The sequence below is a fragment of the Trichoderma breve genome, chromosome 4 (assembly GCF_028502605.1).
Source record: "Trichoderma breve strain T069 chromosome 4, whole genome shotgun sequence".
NCBI lineage: Eukaryota > Fungi > Ascomycota > Sordariomycetes > Hypocreales > Hypocreaceae > Trichoderma > Trichoderma breve.
This window is the reverse complement of record NC_079235.1, coordinates 4,018,858-4,038,517: the sequence shown is the minus strand read 5'-3', so window position 1 is coordinate 4,038,517 and position 19,660 is coordinate 4,018,858. Positions and strand designations below refer to the sequence as shown.

General features: G+C 49.8%; 6 protein-coding genes across 6 annotated transcripts; 2 read left to right on the top strand and 4 right to left on the bottom strand.

Moving 5' to 3' along the window:
- Positions 1-152: 152 nt before the first annotated feature.
- Positions 153-1,002, bottom strand: T069G_07492 (uncharacterized protein; the record flags this gene model as incomplete). The annotated part of the gene is made up of 2 exons (XM_056174702.1): positions 153-767; positions 823-1,002. The coding sequence occupies 2 exons, from the start codon at positions 1,000-1,002 to the stop codon at positions 153-155; spliced, it is 795 nt and encodes a 264-aa protein (XP_056028281.1).
- Positions 1,003-1,268: 266 nt separating this feature from the next.
- T069G_07491 (protein kinase domain-containing protein) lies at positions 1,269-3,253 on the top strand (the record flags this gene model as incomplete). The annotated part of the gene is made up of 4 exons (XM_056174701.1): positions 1,269-2,386; positions 2,444-2,931; positions 2,987-3,074; positions 3,190-3,253. The coding sequence occupies 4 exons, from the start codon at positions 1,269-1,271 to the stop codon at positions 3,251-3,253; spliced, it is 1,758 nt and encodes a 585-aa protein (XP_056028280.1).
- A 907-nt stretch (positions 3,254-4,160) lies between these two features.
- T069G_07490 (amino acid permease domain-containing protein) lies at positions 4,161-5,868 on the bottom strand (the record flags this gene model as incomplete). Its single annotated transcript, XM_056174700.1, has 3 exons — positions 4,161-4,539; positions 4,607-5,699; positions 5,766-5,868. The coding sequence occupies 3 exons, from the start codon at positions 5,866-5,868 to the stop codon at positions 4,161-4,163; spliced, it is 1,575 nt and encodes a 524-aa protein (XP_056028279.1).
- Positions 5,869-9,338: 3,470 nt separating this feature from the next.
- Positions 9,339-9,926, bottom strand: T069G_07489 (alternaria alternata allergen 1 domain-containing protein; the record flags this gene model as incomplete). The annotated part of the gene is made up of 1 exon (XM_056174699.1): positions 9,339-9,926. One exon carries the CDS (start codon positions 9,924-9,926, stop codon positions 9,339-9,341), a length of 588 nt encoding a protein of 195 aa, XP_056028278.1.
- Positions 9,927-12,785: 2,859 nt separating this feature from the next.
- Positions 12,786-15,007, top strand: T069G_07488 (glycosyl hydrolases family 2, sugar binding domain-containing protein; the record flags this gene model as incomplete). The annotated part of the gene is made up of 4 exons (XM_056174698.1): positions 12,786-14,122; positions 14,192-14,362; positions 14,438-14,833; positions 14,881-15,007. The coding sequence occupies 4 exons, from the start codon at positions 12,786-12,788 to the stop codon at positions 15,005-15,007; spliced, it is 2,031 nt and encodes a 676-aa protein (XP_056028277.1).
- A 543-nt stretch (positions 15,008-15,550) lies between these two features.
- T069G_07487 (uncharacterized protein) lies at positions 15,551-17,552 on the bottom strand (the record flags this gene model as incomplete). The annotated part of the gene is made up of 5 exons (XM_056174697.1): positions 15,551-15,667; positions 15,754-15,840; positions 15,912-15,965; positions 16,119-17,262; positions 17,314-17,552. 5 exons carry the CDS (start codon positions 17,550-17,552, stop codon positions 15,551-15,553), a joined length of 1,641 nt encoding a protein of 546 aa, XP_056028276.1.
- Between the last annotated feature and the right edge of the window lie 2,108 nt (positions 17,553-19,660).

Below are 19,660 nucleotides of genomic sequence, written 5' to 3'. Positions count from 1 at the left end.
TTAGCCTGCTTAAAAGAGGGAGGGACTGGTGTTGGTGGCACCTTGCGTTTTTCGGATGATTGATCCTTGACAGCGACAACAGAGGTGACAGTGTTGTCACCGCCTTCTTTATCGCACACATTGCTGAGATTATTCACAAAGGCGCAAAAGAGTTAGTTGGAATTCCTGGCATCGTCGCCTGACTTGCGAGACGGCGGTATGGTCATCTGGCGAACGGCATCGGTTAGAGCCCTGGTAGCGGGGATGGGCGACTGCTCTGCCTCATCCTCAACAATAGGCTCAAGGAGGAACCGTGCCTGAGGTTGAGGTTCAACCTGTATAGTTCGAGGCTGAACTTGGGATTGAAGTTGAAGCTGAACCGAATCCTCAGTTTGAGTCTGAGCCTGAGCCAGTAGCTTGGCTTGCTTCCTGGCCTGGCGCTTCTTTTCTCGCGCTTCACGAATTCTTCTCCTCCACGCCGGCTCGTATTCAGAATCCGACGACGTAGATGGAGAATCCAGATGCAGCAGTGCGTCACGGGCCTTTCTTCGAGCTACCCGGATCTCGTTCGCCAAGGCGCGTGGTGTCCGTGAGATGGGCCACTCGTTGGCAAACTCTTCACCGTAGATATTCTCACGTATGGACTGTCGCAAAGCAAGCCCGCGCAGTCTCTCAAACAGGTGGTCGTAGAACGAAGAAGGATCATGGCGTGACTCTACTGCATTCGGCGACGACGGCGCTGAGATGAGATGCGCGCCCTGTGTTTCAACTGGATCAGGGAGACACTCCTACAGAGTCGGTTAATCAAGAGGCCACTATGCTGAATATAATGGGAAGCTGTACATATTCGTTGAGCTCCGTGAACTTGGCATACCAGTACGTCCAGGAATAGCTAATCTTGGGTTCCGTTAATTCCAGCTCAGTGTCCATCGTCTGGTCTACTGTCGCTGCCGCGGCTGCGGTTGCGCTCGGCAGAAATGTCTTGTCATGGTCATAGCTATCATGTCCTCTGAAAGAGGCCATTAGACCGACAAAGTACGCGGTCGAGGCGCATTACAGGCGTGGTGATGTGTCAAGTTGCACAAGCATGACATTGATCGGTTGCAGTCAACCTTGATAGGATCACTCACTGGATAAGATCACGTGATGCTCCATCCCAACAACCAGCATAGGCAGCAGGTCTGGTGACCAAGGATTTATAAAGCAGGTATATGATGCATTTTATAGTTTAGATTGTTACATATATCTGCCTGATTTATTCTAGTTGAAAAGCAACTCTGAGCTCCAGTATGGCGTCTCCCAGCAGCGTAGCCACTATATTGGACCCGCTAGGATTCAGTAGTCCGGCTGGGCGTGCGCTGATGGTGCTTCGTCCAGAAAACGAAGCTGCCAAATGGGCTTTTTCACAGGTTGTTGACTTTATCAAAGAGCAAGATGCTCAATCCGACGATGAAGATCTCGTGACTGACGTCCGGAGCCACTATGCGAAATTCATGTGGTTTTCCGATGAACAAGTCTATGATTCTGCCGTCTCCCGATTTGTCAATCATAGCACAATAGTTGAAAGTCCCTCGTCACCGTCTTCGTTATCATCATCTACATGTAGTCTTGAAGAGCCATGCCCTACCATGATCTGGACAGGCTTCTATTTTCTAGACTCAAATATCAAAACGCTTCATTCCGACTGCGGCTGGTTAATTGGCCGTCTCAGCAAAAGGGGTGTTTCCTTTGCCCAGCCTACCGTCGACATATTACTCACAGATAGTCGTGCTGGCAACGTCGCTAGAAGACACGCCGTCATCAACTTTTCTCCAGAAACACGTCTAGCGACCGTTTCGTTGGAATTCGGCAACTCTGCTGTTGTTAATGCAACTTCTTTGACTTCCAAGGGCAGCGTTGCCGGCTGTGCCCTTGGGCAAAATCGAATTCATTTTGGTGATTTAATGTACTCACTCGAGTATACTTCATACTGCCTCCGACCCCAAGGTCAAACGGATCTCAGTAGCCACATTACAGGTATTCATGGTGATAACCAGCCAACCAAAGAAATCCTGCAAGCTACTCCCACTCCTCAGACAACGAATGTACAAACTATAGGAAAATATACAATTACGGGCGGCTTGACAGGTCGAGGTACCTTTGGCCGCGTACGTCCAGCTGTTGGTCCCGATGGACAAAAGATTGTGGCTGTTAAGACGATGGAGGCTAGGCCAACCAGAATACAATATACTCGAGAAAAAATTGCATTGATGGAATTCATTGCGCAGCAAGCACAAGCCGAAAAGCAACAAAATGTTTTAAAAATGATTGAGAGCATTCACATAAAAGGTCGGCAAGTGGACGAGTTCCATATTATTTTGGAGCCTTACGTCGGGTTTACATTATCTGAAATACCCAAAGACGTACAGTAAGTTGCAAGCCCGTTTGTTTTCTTGTTGCTCCAGTGCTTATCCCGTTCCGATAGCTATACAAAATATGAGCTCATCTTACACGACTGTCTTCGAGGTCTTGCCTTTTTACATGCACGTGGCATAGTGCATACAGACATCAAACCAGAAAACATCGGACTCTTGGACTTTCACAAAAATGAAATGAATAAGCCGGCACACCTAGCGTCTTATTCTCGTCCTCCACGTACCGCTATCCTTGATATTGACTCCATGGAGCAGATTCCCAATGGCCAAACTGCGATTAAAGCAGCACCCGGATCGAACGGCACAGTGGGATTCCATTCACCAGAACATGAAATGACAGAATACGACGGCCGAACAGATGTCTGGGCTTTGGGCGTCAGCCTCTTTAGAGCAATCTTCGGTGTGTTTCCATGGTCTTACGGCACAGAAGGCAATCCATGGAGAAAAGATCGCGACGTCGTTGAAGCACGAGAGAAATTCCACGCCCGATACGAGAAAGCAGTTGGCAAGGTGGCCGATTATTATCCTAATCTAGGCGGTGAGTTCATCCAAGTCAAGCCAATATTAACATTTACATACTTATTCCTGATAAGAGCCACTTTGCGATTTCTTGATTGCCGCCTTTCGGTTTCCAGATTCTGAGATGGCGTCACAGAGGAGAATCCGGCCAACGAGTGCAGAGTGCGTTGACATGACTGTAGAAAAGTCTGAATTATTAAAGGAAAGATTGGCAAGAGAGGCAAGGTTGGCCGCTAAGTCAACAATTGCTACAACAGAGACTGATGATACCATACAGAGTGAGTATACTCATAAACGGCCAGCACCGGATGCTTATGAGCAACCGAGGAAGAGGGAGATAGACTTCAGGCATCAAGAGAGCCAATACATAGCAGACGCTATATCTAGAATAGATCATATAGATAAGCTTGGAGTAGAAAAGGCACAAATTGTAGCTGAATAGAAATGACAAAATAAACAGAGCACAATTCAAGTGAATATACGGTGATGACCAGCCTGCCAAGGAGGTGTGTTCCGCACAAACCGCTCGCAACCCCTCAGACAATAAATGCACAACATTAGGGATGAGAATGGCAGAAACCGCAAGAGGAAAAGAGGGAAAAGAAGACGAATAAAAAAGAAAAGAGACAGCGCATACTCGACAGCAATAATTGGCATCGCTGTGAAAAATCGCAAAAAAAGAAGAAACACGTGGAGACAGAGGGATTTGAACCCCCGACCTTTTACAGGCTTGTATTGAATGAACAATGCAAAGCAAACGTGATACCCCTACACCATATCCCCCGTTGGAAATTAGTTGCACTCATTAGTCATTATAAGGCTGTCATTAAACTGGGGCCAGCTTAACTTTAGCTCAGGCTAGGATTCGCAGTCATATTAGCCTACCCGGAAGGGAATGAAGATGAGGGAATAGTTGAGACTTCAGCATAAATACTGGGTAGTTATAATAGACACGATGAGGAAATACTTTTTCTTCTCTTAGTTTGTGTATATCATATTAGAAATCACCATTCATCCCAATCGAGAGACGAGACTTGGAGGATCAAACCTCTTCATGCTATTCTGGCAATGACACTACTTCTTAAGATACCTAGTTTACTTGCACACTTCATTTAGATGGATTTCTTGTAGAAACTCGGGAGCAGATAAAATTCATTAACATTATTTTAATCTATTGGGGTATCCAAACGCTTTCAACACAACCTCATTACCAACACTGTCCTCCTTTTATAATCATGACCCTCCCCTTTATTTCTTCTTGGTAGTGAAGCTAGATCTCTCCCATCCGTCAATGGGATCCACGGTGATTTCTTCCACCAGCTCATAGTTGCCGATCCAGGGCATGACCTTAGTCCAAAGCAACCAGTAGACGGCGCCGAGGAAAAGGACGCCGAAGCCGACGACACAGTGGATCCAGTAAGGGAGGTGTTCATAGACATTCTGGCCGTCTTCGGGGGGCACAAATGGCGCAACGACGAGATAAATGTTGCTGAGCAGGAAGAAGATGACGACTGGGTAGGTAGCCTTGATCGGGGGGTTCCAGTTCCATTCGGCGCGGTTGCGGTAGAGATGGATGAGGGCTCCGGCGACGAAGACGTTAATGATGGCGAGGGGATAGGAGATGAGGCTGTTGAAACACAAGGTTAGTATACGTTTGTTTTATTTTCAGTGTGTAGACGCGGTATTGTACTTACTTGAGAACAAAGTTGTAAGCATCACCTGCGGGGGGTGCAAGGATGGTGATCATGGTGATGAGCCAGTGCTCAAACAGACCAGCCAGGGGAGCGTTGAAAGGACGGTTGCTAGCCCACAAGCGAGAAAAGGGCAAGACACCCTCTCTGCCAAGCTCCTGGACGAGACGGCCCTGAGAGAAGATGACACTCAAGACGTTGCCAAAGGCAGACAGAGCCACAAAGACGGAGAGAGCTCTCTCGGCGCGCTCGCCAAACATGTTACGGAAGAGAGAGGCAGCAACGAGTCTCTTAGCCTCAAGAATCTCAGCCTTAGACACACCAGCAAAGTAGGAAACGTTGGCCAGCATGTACAGAATAGTGACACTGCCAACAGCCAAGGGAGCGGCGACCTTGAGAGTGCGGGCCGGGTTCTTGGTCTCGCTGAGGGCGTAGTTTGCGTTGCTGTAGCCAATGAAACTCCAAATGATGTTGTACAGAGAGGTGACTACGCCGTAGGCACTTCCAGTTGTGCCCTCGAAGGCGTTGTGGAGGCAGTTGATCTCCTTGACCTTCTTGATATTGGCCAGCGGAGCGATGATGACGATGATGACAATGCAAATCTTGATAACACCGAGGAAGTTCTGGAGACGAATACCCCATTTCAAGGCCGTGCCGTGGATCAAAAAGGCCGTCGTGATACAGGCCACAGCAATTCCTCGCTGGTTCCAATCCGTAACCTCGACTCTGGCGGCATTGAGGATGTACTCTCCAAAGACGACCGAGTTACCGGCTGCCCAACCCAGGAGGATAACATAGGTGGTGTACATGCCCGTGACGAGGAAGCGAGGCTTGCGGTAGACGTATTCGAGGTAGTTCTTCTCGCCACCGTTCTTGGGGAGACCGGTGCCGAATTCCATGTAAACGGCCGTGCCGGCCCATGCGATGATACTGCCGGCGACCCACAAGAATAGGGAAAGACCGGTGCTGCCAGACAGGGCGAGGATGGAGCCGGGAGTGGCGAAGATGCCGGTGCCGATGATACGGTTGAAGATGAGCATGGAGGCTGAGGGGATGCCGATTTGACGTTTGGCTTCACGGGCCTGTTCGAACTGAGCTGAAGGAGAAGAAGTGTTAAAACATGTTATTGTTAATTTTTGTATTTGGTGAAGATTGGACTTACTCTCAGTTCCATTTTGGACTGAAGCAGCGTCGCTGCCAGCCTGTCCAGTCAACTTGGTGACATCGTCGCTCTTGGGCGAGAAGAAGCCCTTGATTCCCGACATGGTTTCTGCTGTTTCACACAACACAGCAAAATGCCGTCAGAGAAACAACAAACAGACAAGCCCAGTCTCTCAGATATACGAAAGACTAAAGCAAATGTATAAAACAAAGCCTATATAACAAAAGGCCAAAAGCAGTGATGAATCATAAAAAAGGCAGGAGACGAAGACGAAGGGATCCGTTCCTATTATAGACTTATACGAAGAGACAAACCACATACATAATGGTGGATCGAGTCACACACACATCCCGGGAAAGGCAAAAACTGGATCAAAGGCTAGAAAGACACCAGAACGAAACAGCTGCTAACTAGAGAAGCACGAGTAACAAGAAGGAAGAAAAGCTTGTTCTTGGGCGGGGCCAGGCCCGCATGGTGCCATCGGGTGCTAAACGTACGCAAAGGAGCTTCAAGGGCCCCCCCTTTTTGGGTAGCATCGAGGTGTGTGTGATATTGGGATGGCGAATGGACTTGGCGATGCTTGGTAAAGAGGCGCAGGCCGTGTCACGCCAAGAGAGAAGAATTGAATTCGAGGCTTTTTGGGGACAAGGATTTTTGGTCTCTGTAGGGATTCCGTTTACAGGTATTTCTTGGAGTTTTCTTTCGTGTGCAAATAAGCTGATGCCTCGAGAGCGGGCCATGAGTCGTGAACCCAGAGTATTACCTAGTAATATGGAGCATACTTACTTACTCGTTTACTATTCCATAGTACGATATGAATTAGTAGTCAGGTACAAATCAGTCAGTGCGTAAAAGGATACCTATGCTAGCTAACATTCAAGACAGCATCATGTAAGTCGAAAGAAAGAAAGCTCAACATGAGACACAATGGTGCCATCCAACAACACATCACCCAACGAAACCAGAAGCCGATGCTATCCATGACCCCTTCACATGCCAAACTAACTCCAATACAGAAAAAAGCAATAGCTAAAGCCAAAAAAATAAGCCCTGGAATCCTTCTCGAAAAAAAGACAAAAGAAAGGTGAAGAAAAAAAAAGAGTGAGAAGACCCGCCACCGAGCACGACATCGGGGCCTTTCCCGATTCTGTCGCGCCCGGACCCGGCGTGGGCCGATGACGCGATCGGAGCTTCTTCCAATCACGTCTGCCGGCGCTGCAAATTTGGCCGCCTGATTCCTTCATAGCAGTGCCGGGGATGGGCTTCTAGGCTTCTGAACAGGTTATTTACAGGTAATCGCGCCCTTCTGGCGGACAAGGGGGAGGACAAACCCGCCGCTACGGAGGAATATCGTTATGTGGCGCTGAAGAAGAAGCTTAAGAGAAAATCATAGTAGAAAAGAAGAAAAGCCGTAGAAGCTAGAAGCACAAGAGAAGCTCGCCTCTTCCGGTCCCCCCTGGCTCTCGCTCAGGAGAGAGAGAGACGACCCTCCGGCAGAGCTGAACTACCCGCAGCTTGCGGCGAAAGCACACGCCGCGCCTACCTCAGCACCCCATTGGCGAGGCTGGTCCTCAAATGGAAAAAGAAGGGCCGCAGTGCGGAATATGGATACTGAAAGGTGGAAAGGTGGATGGGATGCGTCTAGCCTCTTGGTTAGGGCTTAGTTTGGCAGTCCGCGATGGGTTTCCTTTACGTGATGGATATCGCTGTCAATATAACGAGTACGAAAAGTGCTTGTCTTGTCAAACTAATGAACCACGGGGGGGCCGCGCACCGCCCATGGGGATCATGGGGATGGTTCAATCATGACGCCCTTTGCAAGCGAGGAGGATAATGCCTCGTTCTTGTCTACGGTGGCATGACTCGAGGGTCTAGCGGGTGAGGAAGCTTGGCCCAGCTAGCTAGTTGTTTGGCTGGAGTTGAGTGATTCACTTTTGGAGAGGCTTGATGATATGAAGCCCGATTGCCAAGCTCTAGACCCATTGCCTCATGGAGAGGCTTGCTTGCGTTTGTTAGATCTAATGATAGCTGAAAAGAAATGAGCAGGTTATCGAGAGATTCACTCGAGACCATGTGGCATATGGAATACGCCGCATGTGTCAAGGCCATATCATCCTGGTCATCACATGGATGGATGGCTACTTTCATCAGCGACAAGGTTTGAAGATACTCGGGGAGTGATTAGCCAACGAGATGCAAAACATGTACCTGCATATCGTTTGTGATGGCGTTGTGAGGCGTTACGTACTCAACCAGACGGCTAAAACGATTTATAGCCATGGCTCATCACCCTCAGCAGTTTGGCGAGTTCAAACTCGATATGAGTTGGAAAATTTTGCCTTTCACAGCATGTAGTGGCGATTTAGGGAGTATTCGCCATTGTTCGGGTGCAAAGGTGCCGTGGCAAGCAGGGGTATGCAGAATCATGGATGTATATCGAGACGGCAAGATGATCACATTCCCAGTCCGTGGCTTGATCTTGACGGCATCAGATGTTATCACTGACTTCTGGCGGCGGACGATGGGCCCCTGGGACGCCATGATCGGTCCGCCACCGGAATTTGAGCGTTACGAAACGGAGTTTTTGTTTCATTGCGACCCAAACTACATAAGCAGGAAAGCTTACCTACCTAGGCTCTGTTGGCCAATAGCTTTTCTCGGATGGACTGAAGGATTTGCCCCAGGAGTTAACTTTAAACGTTACATGTAGATCTTCCTAAAACGTGGCATATTGCCAGGCAATCCTACATACCTTTATGCATCTAACATGCATCTACCTAGCACCTTAATCTACCTACCCACACACTTCTATATAGCAGTAACCTTGCCTCTTCAATATGCTTATCAAACAGTTCTGCAAAGAACGTTTATGCATTTCTAGGGGATTCCCATGATGCAAGGGAGAACTGTCTAGGTTCACAATAAGGTGTGAAGCCCTTCCATCTCACTCTATTACCTTGAGTGTACAGTTCCGCATGGCTACAATTTTGCAGATTCTCTGTTTCGAGCTACTAAATGTCATCCCGATTTCTCCGTCGCGTAGCATCTCCTCTGTAGATGTTAGTTTTGTCTAACTTCTGCCAACATGCTTATATCATAAGGCCAGACGGGCAACAGTGGGCACAGAATCACTTACACCTACCTACGCAGTAGTTGCTCTACCATTCAACCAAGACAAGTCGTATCTGCTATCATCAGTCATGATCAAATTTTGGAGACAGAATACGGGATAGCCAACTTATGATGCGGACTGCAATTCAAAACTTAGGCAAATAATATTATATATATGCTGTGTGATACAGTACAGGCGAGGATTAATCATTACCAAGGTACCCAAGAACCCTTCTAATATCCATTTTCATCATCATAAAGAACGTCATTGATCATCAAAGGACCGTCATAACCGACAAAAAGAAAAACACTCCTCGCAGCGAGTCGCACAGTCCAGTTCCAAGGGGCATCATACCCCCTATTATTCGCGTTTATACGTCCCTCTTATTAGAGGTAACGGACACCGTGACGAACAGGCTTAAACTTCTTCTGCACAGGAAGTAGTATGGTGTTGTTTCTGTACTACAGGACAGCACTCATCTCTTCGATAGGCGCAGGAAGCGTCACCTTGCCACAGGTGACCGTGCGAGTGGAGTAAATCTGGCCGACCGTCCAGTTCGGGTTCTGCCATGTCGTGTCATCGCAGGTCAGGTTGAGGTTGACGCCTCCGATGGCCGTAAACCGGCTGCCTTCGTCGGCACAGCTCCATGTCTGGTTGATCTGCAGCTGGCCACTGGGACGTGAATAGGTAAAGGTTGCCTTGCCGGCTGCGGAGGGGACAGTGCACTCGTAGACGAAAGTGCCATAGAAAAAGTCAGACAGCTGGTTGGACGCCGCACTGCAGACTGGAATGTAGTCGACGGCCGGGTTGGTCAAAGTGAAGTTGACATAGCCCCAGGAGTTTTGGTGGGCAGGTGTTGTGAAGGTGTATGAACTGTGGAAGTCAAAGTCGCCAACGGTCCATGCTGTGAGGTTCGTCGACTTGTCTGTGCATCCTGGTGCTGTAGGAGGCACTGGATAAGGATAGTTGGCGTTGGCTCGAGGGACAGAGGGTAGAGCCAGAGCTGAGCTGGAGAGGAGGAGAGCACATGTAGACAAGAGGCCCAGCATGGTGACGGCGGGATTGTGTGATAGTGGTTTGCGGTGGAGTTGAAGGGAGGATTTGCTATCGAGGCAACGCAATGACGACGGGAGTTTGTGTTGTAGGAGTTGCAAGACTGTCGGTTGATGCTGATGCTCTTATGATGTCTGATATCCTTCCCTTCAAATCGGGGATCATCGCTTCCTCTTATACAATATCCTCGTAGTCAGAGTAACGGTAAGCTCCGATCACGTCCGGCAGGCTCAAGTACAACGAGTGACGCACAAGAGGCTGGAGAGTGAACACGGGCCCAGCCATTCTTCATGACGTAGCACGAATCTCGTATCCCGTCGTTTGCGGAGAAAAAAAAAAGGAATCGGCGTGGCGGATCGAGACCTTTGTTTGGATGCCGTCGGCAAGTCGGTGTCAGGTCATGACGTCGGGTATCCTGTACGAGATTTAGAGTGTTGCGCTGGTCTATGACAGAGGTACTCTGTACATGACCTAGTGCGAAAACCAAGAACACCGGACCACAAGATGTTGAGTCTCGCCGGCAGCTGCATCTGTAAGGGGGCAGTGAAGGGTCGTCGACAGAAGGGCCCTTAGTACTAATTGGGGGCTCAGCACTGTGCCTTAGCGGCCCTGTAGCGGTAGCCGCATGCCCATTTAGCGGCTCGCGGACGCTAAAGAGCGAGGTGGGCTCCATTAGCTGCAGTGATCGACAGCCCACAACCTCGTATTTTGTGCTTGCATGAATGTAACTTGAACGGTATCGAGCAGGTAGCATCGCCCTTTTTTATGCTTCTTCTCCTCTTCTTTTTTTTTCTTGCTATATCAGCTGAGAAAGAAACATCAGACCCTGGTTGACAGCTGCTACTAGGTGGCTAGTAGATGCGGTGAGCGGTTTTAATTCTTCCGTCTCAACAGCTGTGTAAAAGAGTCCATGTACAACAACATCGAGATCATGTGAAGCACCCTGCAACTGCCCATTGACCATTCTGAATGTCTAGGTACCACATGTACTCGTATCTTCCTTTGGATGCCTTTTTAGTGCCAATCAGGTGTTATCTATAACAACAGAGGAAATTTTTGCTAGACAACTCAATTTACATTGACTCAGATCCTTCAACTTCTCTTCTTCCCTCCCTGTATCACAGCACCCTCGGCACCTCGCAACACCCACACGATGATTAAAAATAGCCTCGATTCCCTTGCCAGCGTGGCAAGATATATTATTCAGAGTCACAAAGGTGTTGCTCAGCTATCCCTGCCAAGGACCTACTCGTATGCCACGTCGTGAAAGAACGTTGGGCTCCAGCAGCTGATCCCGGTCCGGGATCCATTCAGCTCTCCCTAACTGCTGGTGGGCTATGCAAGTATACCATAATCCGAGGGCCGAAGCTTTATGCTTACTGGTAGTCGTGGTAGCATTACACGAGAGCTACAAGCACAGCTCTGGTTGGGCTTTGGAAGGGACCAACAACGGATCCCACTGTGCCCTTGCATCGCCACGTTCAAGGGTGGAAACTCTGCAGAGTAACGAGCACAAAGTCCAATGGATGATTCTCTTCCGGCCGACGACAACCAGAAAACCACCGAGCACATGAGCTCTCGTCTGGTAAATGGAGTGGCGCGGGCCTCGTTCGACTTTGGCCCATCGTCGTACATCAGCTCACACAGAGTAACACTGTCGTATCTTGCATCTCTCCAATTCGACAAACATCCAGTAGCTTCTGCCTGAAAAGCGTCATCAATACCGTCCGGTCTCCATCTCACCGGCCTCTTCGGACCTCGGATACGTCATGCATCGGGACTAACAATGGCAAACTCCATTGACACGGCGAAGCCTTGTGAAAACTGTTGCAAACATGTGACAGTTACCGCGAGAGCCCAATGACCAATTCATACCCCTCTTCGATATTCACATAAAAAACCAAATTGAGGCAGCCTTGCACAACAATATTCATCATTGCTCCCGTCGTCTATAACAACCATCTCGGTAGGACATGCGGATCTTACCATTGTGCGATCTGCCGGCCGACTGTCTGTAGCCAGGACCCTGTTCCACCGCAACTTTGAATTATAGCCGCAATCTCAACTCTTAGGTTTTCCCAAGAGTCGGACCCTTCCTTTTTCCATGTCGTGCTTCCCAAATAAGAGGCCGAACGTGGCTGGTGTTGTACGACATCTAACCAGTCTACTCACCGCTCTTACTGTGCAATTCTCCAAATAGATTCAACAGTGGCCAATTCTTGGGGCAAAGAACACAGCCTCCAAGAGCTGTGTAATTGTGTATCGCGAGGTCTTGCCACCAGCGTTGAGCCTCGGAACTCTCCTTCGTTCGGCTCATGTGGACATGGCTGATTCTACGATTGGAGTGTTCCAACGAGAAAGTTGCCCAAAATCTTGTCGAGATAGAACAGGCAATGAAGCAAGAGCGTCAATCATGTATGTTAATAGCCGGCCAGGAACCAGGAACCAATTGTCCTTCATGGAGAAATAGCAAAGGCACTATGTCGGTGTGGGCGTTTAGATTCGTTCTAATGTTCTATAGCCGCCAGCGACGTCATGATTGGCACGCATGAGACGTAAATACTGGGTCTGGCAGCCATCTTTGAGGCAATGATGTGCCCGACAAAACGCAGTTTTGACGATCAAAAATGGGCAGAATTGCAAATTCCCCTTAACACGACGCGCGGCGACCCGAAAAACTGGTGATAAACCCTCAATTACATGAACTGGCGGAGCTGAATTGGTAGGTGATGGCGGGGGTCCAGCTACGTGTACACATGTGTCTATAACCTACCTACTTATACACTCTGAGATAGCAGCGCAAAGCTTGCGACTGGCAACAATTTCATTGACAACAGATTATTGAATTAGCAGAAATGCAAGGCCAACCTCAGTATCACGACTCGTCGGAGTATCCTCGTCCGGATTTCCAGCGCACCGGGTCACGCTGGCTGTCACTCAACGGCCCTTGGGACTTTCTCTTTGACGATGACGATGTTGGCTTAAGCTTGCGATGGCAGCAGTCTGGTTTGCCTGCTCAAATATCTGTCAAGAAGACGTTGAAGAAGAGCGAGTCTGGAAACCAGTCTGAAAGCGACACTATCACTCAGCGCATTGCGGCCGGGACACAAAATCTACTCAAAGATAACCTCTTTACACGAGACTCTTCGGGGAAAATTAATCACAAGCGTCCAATTGCTGTCCCTTTCGTCTTCCAGTGTCCTGCGTCGGGCATTAATGAGCGTGGCATCCACGAGGTGCTCTGGTATGAGCGGACTATCTCAGACTTGCGGGACAAAACCGAACGGCAAGAGGGCCGGCGTCTACTACTTAGATTTGGTGCTGTGGACTATGAGGCCTCTGTTTGGGTCGACGGAAGTTTTGTCGGTAGCCACAGGGGAGGCCACGTCCCGTTCCAGCTTGACATTACGGATGCTGTCGATGCAAATACTAGTGGCGATCATCGATTGACAGTGCGTGTCTTTGACTCAGCTTATGATTTGACTCAGCCGCGAGGGAAGCAATATTGGGGTGCCCAGCCGGAGAGCATCTTTTATACTCCCTCTGGGGGAATTTGGCAGTCCGTATGGCTAGAGGTTGTGCCTACAGCACGAATCGCGGATAGTAGCTACGGAACTGTAATCCGATCGAATGATATCCATACTGGGGCGATTCATTTCGAGATTGCAACACAGGGTTTACAGGCAAGCCGTGGATACGTCGTCGAAGCAGAGGTCAATTTTGGGGGCCAACTAGTCTCCAAATCTCCCAAAGTTGACATTAAAGAAGGATCGGGTAGGTTCAACTTGAGCGCCCGTCTCTCAAAAGAGTGTGTTTCTGCTCTTCCCGGGTCGACACTGAAGGATGCACCTTTGGGTGACGTTTCTTGCTGGCGAGATGGCGTTGCACTCTGGTCGCCAGAGCATCCTCAGCTATACAATCTGACAGTTAGATTGTTTGATTCATTTTCCGGCAGGGAGGTGGACGAAATCAAAACAGTAACAGGAATGCGCTCGATACAATGGTCCAACGGCGACGGCCTGTGGAGGCTTAATGATGCTCCTTACTTTCAGATGCTGAACCTGGATCAAGGCTACTGGCCAAACTCGTTCCTCACTCCAGAGTTCGACTACAGTCTGGAGGTGGATATTGATTGTGCAAAGAAGATGGGCTTCAACGGCTGTCGGAAGCATCAAAAGGTTGAAGATCCCCGGTTCTACTATTGGGCAGACAAAAAGGGATACTTGGTCTGGGCTGAAATGGCCAACGCTTACCAATTCAGCGGAGAATATGTCGACCGTTTCAACCAGGAGTGGACTGAATCTGTGAAACTGGCAATCAACCATCCCTCGGTGGTGACTTGGACACCAGTTAACGAGAGCTGGGCATATACATCACTCAAGGATAACGCCGAGCAGCGCAACCACATACGCTCTCTCTATTACTTGACCAAGTTAGTATCATCACCTTACTCCCCCTTTTTAACTGGTAATACAGCGAGACTCCCGAATGCTCACACAATTCCCAGGACGTTGGATCCCACCCGCAGCATCAACGACAACTGCGGCTGGGAACACGTTTGTACCGACCTCTCCACCTTTCACGATTACAGCGACGGCCCAGAGCTGGAGAAGACTTGCGCGGATTTAGATGCCATTCTCGGACCCAAAGCTGGACGAGACCTTTTCGTCGGCGAAATCCCCAATGTCGACAAGGGCACCCGCCACACCCCTGGAGCTCCCATCATATGCTCAGAGTGCGGCGGCATCAACATTGCACTGGCCAAGAAAGACGACAGCGAGGAATCGCGGGATTGGGGCTACACCACTGCGGCAGATCCCGAAGATCTCTTGAAGAGGGTCGAGAAGGTTGTCAAGGGTGTTGCGGGTGGAGGGTATTGCTGCGGGTTTGTATACACACAGCTGTAAGTTTGAACATATGATGTTGATAAACTTTTGCTAATGTTGGTAGGACGGATATTGAACAAGAGACAAACGGGCTGTATACATTTAGTCGACGAGAAAAGCTGGATCCGGCAAAAGTCAAGGCTGTTATGGAAGAGGCGGCGCAGATGTTTTACAAGAGGGTCAAAGAGTAATTGGTTGGTCATTGTTAAGTAAAAGAAATCGCATTGCCATTGATGCAGATGTTAAAAGTCTAGAAGGATACCGCGTCTGTGAAGAGGCGGTCATGTCCCAGCTTGTAGAGATCTATCCAAAGTCATGTATTCCTGGTCCAACCCATACTGAAGCCCTAGAAAACACAGAGTCTGAGAGGCTATCTAGAAAAGAACCCCCTGAAATATTGCAGCCTGAAAACCAATCTGAAAATCGCAACCTGGAAATAATAAATGGATACCTCCGGCAGTCCAGAACAAAGGAAAGAAAGATGATGACGTAAATAAAAGGATAATATCCGACCGCGTGTATAGGATGAAAACAATACCATCCAGTAGTATTTGTCTATATGTCCGTTGTGATTAGGTGAAAGGGGAAGAGCGAAAAGGGGGAGAGAAAGAGATAGTGAAAAGGAGGTTTCATGTCCACAAGCCTCCTCTTTCCGCTCCTTAAGTAGAATGAAGGGAATGATTAACTCTATGACGTTATTTTGCAGTCTGCTTTCATCGAGGTTTTGGGGTCAATTATTTCTGTGACTGTTTCGGTGCGGGTTTCTGGCGGGGGGCAGTTCGTGAGCCCTGGGTGATTTGGCGTAGTTTGCGGTTCTTGTTCATATTTACTTTCATGTTGTTGCCCTTGTGCTATTTTCCCATAGATCCATTAGCATTTTGGTCTGGCAAAAGAGAAGAATAGGGGGCGGGAGGGTGGTAAGAGCCAAGAAACTTACGCCTAGTTCCCCCTGGGGGTTGTTGGCGATGCGGAGTTTCCAGCCGTCGCCTGCGGATAGGAGAGATTTGACGAGTTGTTTTGATTTCTGTGAAAGTTGTCAGTTACTTGTTCTAGAGGGTTCTTTGCAAACGGGGGGCTTGGGTACAAACGACTCACCCTCAGAGCATAACACATTGCCTCTACGCGCTGCGCAAACGAATCGTAAGCCTCCTAAGCTCCGTCGGCGCCGCACCAGTGCGGTATCTGGGTGATTCCCTGCTGGGACTGGACGGCAGCCTCCTAGAATTTGCAAACGAAGAGTCAGCGTGCTTCCCGTTTCTCACGGGACAGGGAAATTCATGAATCGGTTGAAAGGCTACTTACAATGAGCTCCCAACAAAGCCACTCGATTGTCTGATCGCTGAGCAAGCGGCCCAGAATCTTCTTCTGCTGGTCTTGGAGGGGTGGGAGGATGGAATCGAGCTCCTCCTGGCTGGGCCGCATATCGTCGAGCGAAATGTCTGTGCCTGCGTCATCACTTCCGGCCTGTTTACGACGCATGTTGTCCATGATTCGGTTGCGCTCCTCCGTCTTGAGCGCCTGTGGCCACTCTCTGAAATGCGACCAGTCGTTGATGGCGTCAAACAGGTTTCTGATGTAGATCATCTTGTCGTCATCACTGGTGGGAAACGTATCATCAGTGAAGGGAAAGCTACAGCTCTCTCTGGGCTTCCGATACAGCTCAAGAAGCCGCTGCAGTTTCTTCCTGGCCACATCAACGCTGTGGAAATAGCCTTTGTAAATGCCCGTGGGTTTCGACTCGCTGTCCTTGTGAATTTCAAAGTCTTCACTGTTGTCAACCTTTGTCGTCAGCTGGGGCTTTATGACGCGTTTCTTAGGGGCAACGGGGCTCTTTTCGAGGTCAGCTACCGAGATGTTGCGTTTGCGGGCTGACGATGGAAGAGAGGATGGAGGCGAAATGACAGAGAGGGGAGACGGCGGGTTTAGAGACTGGTCGAGTGGTTGCAGAATCATGGATGTCGACATTGGCTCTCCAGTTTCACGGACTGGCATCGTTATCGAAGCTGTTCGTCCTGAATCTAGTCTGCCAAACGGTCGAAAATAGACGCCGCCGGGCGACACTTCAGACGCTGGTTGCTGAGTTGAGCGATTCGACGCTTGGTTTCCCGCTATCAGGGGATGAAGAGTCACGTTCGGATCGCAGATGGAGTCTGGAGCGCCATCTACACCCCGAGGAGTATAATATGAGATTCCAAACGGATCGCCATCGTCATCGAAGTTGGCCACGTCCGCACGAGGAGGAAACGGTCCCGACTCTGGCCAGGGCAACTGGGCTTCGTATTCGCTGCTGATGGTGTCGGAGCCGTACCCCATCAGATAGGCTGGCGCGCCTCCGTATTCGCTGTTGAGGAGCAGACTGGGAGACGATTCTGAAGCAGCACACCACGGAGGCGCCGAGGTGGAATTGGGAGACCAGGGATTGTAGTGGACGTCTCTAGCCAACTCACTGCAAGAAGTCAGCACTCAGCCTCTCAGGCTGCTAGGTTAGACTACCTACAAAGGAAATTGGTCCTCGTAGCACTCTTTGATGAGCGGAGATCGCTGAGTACAGATGAGGGATGCGCCGTCGTGGAAATGTCCAGGGCGATGCTCATACGAAGAGGTTGAAAACGCTCCGGTGTCGTGTTGACTGAGAGGAGCGACACTGGTCCCGTTCGTGACATTGTATGCCTCCATCATTTCCCTGTCGCCATCAGTGGAGGCCAGCTTGTAGTTGGCCTCTCGGGTCTCCATCATGGCTCAGGGGGAGATTTCAGGGAGAATGGTGTCGTCGTTGTCGTTGGCCCTATCTCAGCACGTTCGGCAGACACAGCAGAAATCAGAAGAGAAAAGTAGAATTCCAAAAAGAAAGGGAGAAGGTGCTCTAAATATTAGATTGAATTGAGGGCGGAGATGGAAAGTAAGAGTTGAGATGGAAGACGGAGATGCAGCTGGCAACGGGCGACGGGAGCAGCGGCTGCAGAAACGCGAGGTTAAGATGTCAGCTGAGGCTCTCGATAAGCCGCGCCTTCGTTTGTGCTGGCAGGTGAATCAAGGAGCTGCGGTCTGTTCATGAACTGGTTGATTGGCGGCGGGAGGTAAACCTGCATGGCCAGTTGAAGCTTCAGTCGAAGACACAAACGCAAACTGTGCTCATGGGAGGCATCACCAAGACCAGCTGTCTCAGCACGGACAACAGCTGCCCCCTCTGCTATCCGTTATCCATATCTTCCTTCTGGACCTCCCACTCTGTGAATTTTGCACGTCGCTGATGCAGCTGTCACTGGGAAGCGACGGTTGTCGGCATCCCGCCATGGGAGAAGAAGGCGGCTGGCTGCATAATAGGGCTTCATGGGATGCTGCCGTTGGGACGCTGTAACTTGCACGGAATGGAAGGGTATCAGCCCGTAGCCGTTTGAAGGGAAGAAGATGTTACTGCTTGTCTGATTTCTAGGCTACACTCTGCAGTTTCTTTCAATTTCCCTCCCCTTTGCTTCTCCTTCCATTTTCTCTCTCTGTTCCTTCCCTCCTCCTTCCCCTCCTCCTCCTTTTCTCTCCTCCTCCTTTTTTTCTCTCTGCCTCCGAGTTCTTCCACAGAGTCGGCTACATTAAAGCCACCGGTCAATCTCTCGTATTCATGGCGGTCCGTTTGCGAAATTCGAATCAGCGGAATCTTTCCTCACTTTCCCCCCACGACAAGCTCGGCAATGGAACCGAAATCACCAACCATTTGAGTTTGACAATGGCATCAACACTCAGTAATTGGGCAACTTGGGAATATGACTATCGAGTATGACTATCGAATATCACCACTATCTCTCGCCATCACGGCTTCGGTCGGTACTCCAAGTAACTGAAAGCCGCGGCTACCCTCCCACTCTGGCTCTGATTGCAAAGGCTTAGACAGTCAGCTTTGGCGTTTCATGGACCAGCCTTAGCTTCGGCCGGGATCTAAACATGGTAACGGAGACGGAGACATTGATAGATTGCCTAATCGAACTATTTGTCTACCGTGTGTGTCATTGGAGAAGCAGCTGAAGCTAGGAATCGACCCACCGCTTGCTTCCCACGGCAAACAGCAGATGACCGAGGTGCCATTAGCCATGATCATCCAGCTCAACTCTGCAGATTGGCTGCTAACAAGCGCCACTCCCACGTGTTGAAAGGGCATGGCTGCAACCCTATGACCGGAGAGACGGTGTCTGGCTCTACGGTAGGCTGTACCTGCGTTCCATTCTTGGAAATCTTGGGAGCAATAGGCATGGTGGTATTCACAAGCTGTTTGACTCGTGGCATCCGGGGGTGGTGGAGATGCGGGGAGACACTCTGGGGAAGCGAGAGTTGCACGTCCACTAACGACTGTCGCCCTCTTTGTGTTGTTTAAGTTTGAGCCAATCCTGATCCCACAAGGCGAATTGCAAGACGCATGAGTCGCCAGTCGACGTTTCCATATCACAGCAACAAAGAAGACGCCCCACCTCAACGCCCTCCAGACAAACTGTTGGCGGATTTATTGATTTCTGATCGTGGCCAAAGACCACTAACTCCAGACTTGTGGATAAGACGGGGGGGCAAGTCCGGACCGCTCGAACGGCTTCTCCAATTCCCCAACCACGAGACGCTGCGGAGAGAGATTACATAGGCAATAGGGCCTAGGAGTAGAGGAGGAGGGATGGCTCAAACAAGAGCTAAGGAGGCTAGATTGGCTGCTAAAAGACGTCCGTCAGCACGCTGTTTGAAGCCCATTAAGACCAATCTGGGAGCGAAAACCCGGGGAAATGGGGCATGGAAGGGCAATGGACTCTGGCTGAGGTTCCTTTTCGCGGCGGGGATGGCTTGGGTCGGGGCCTTGGCGTGCAGAGCCA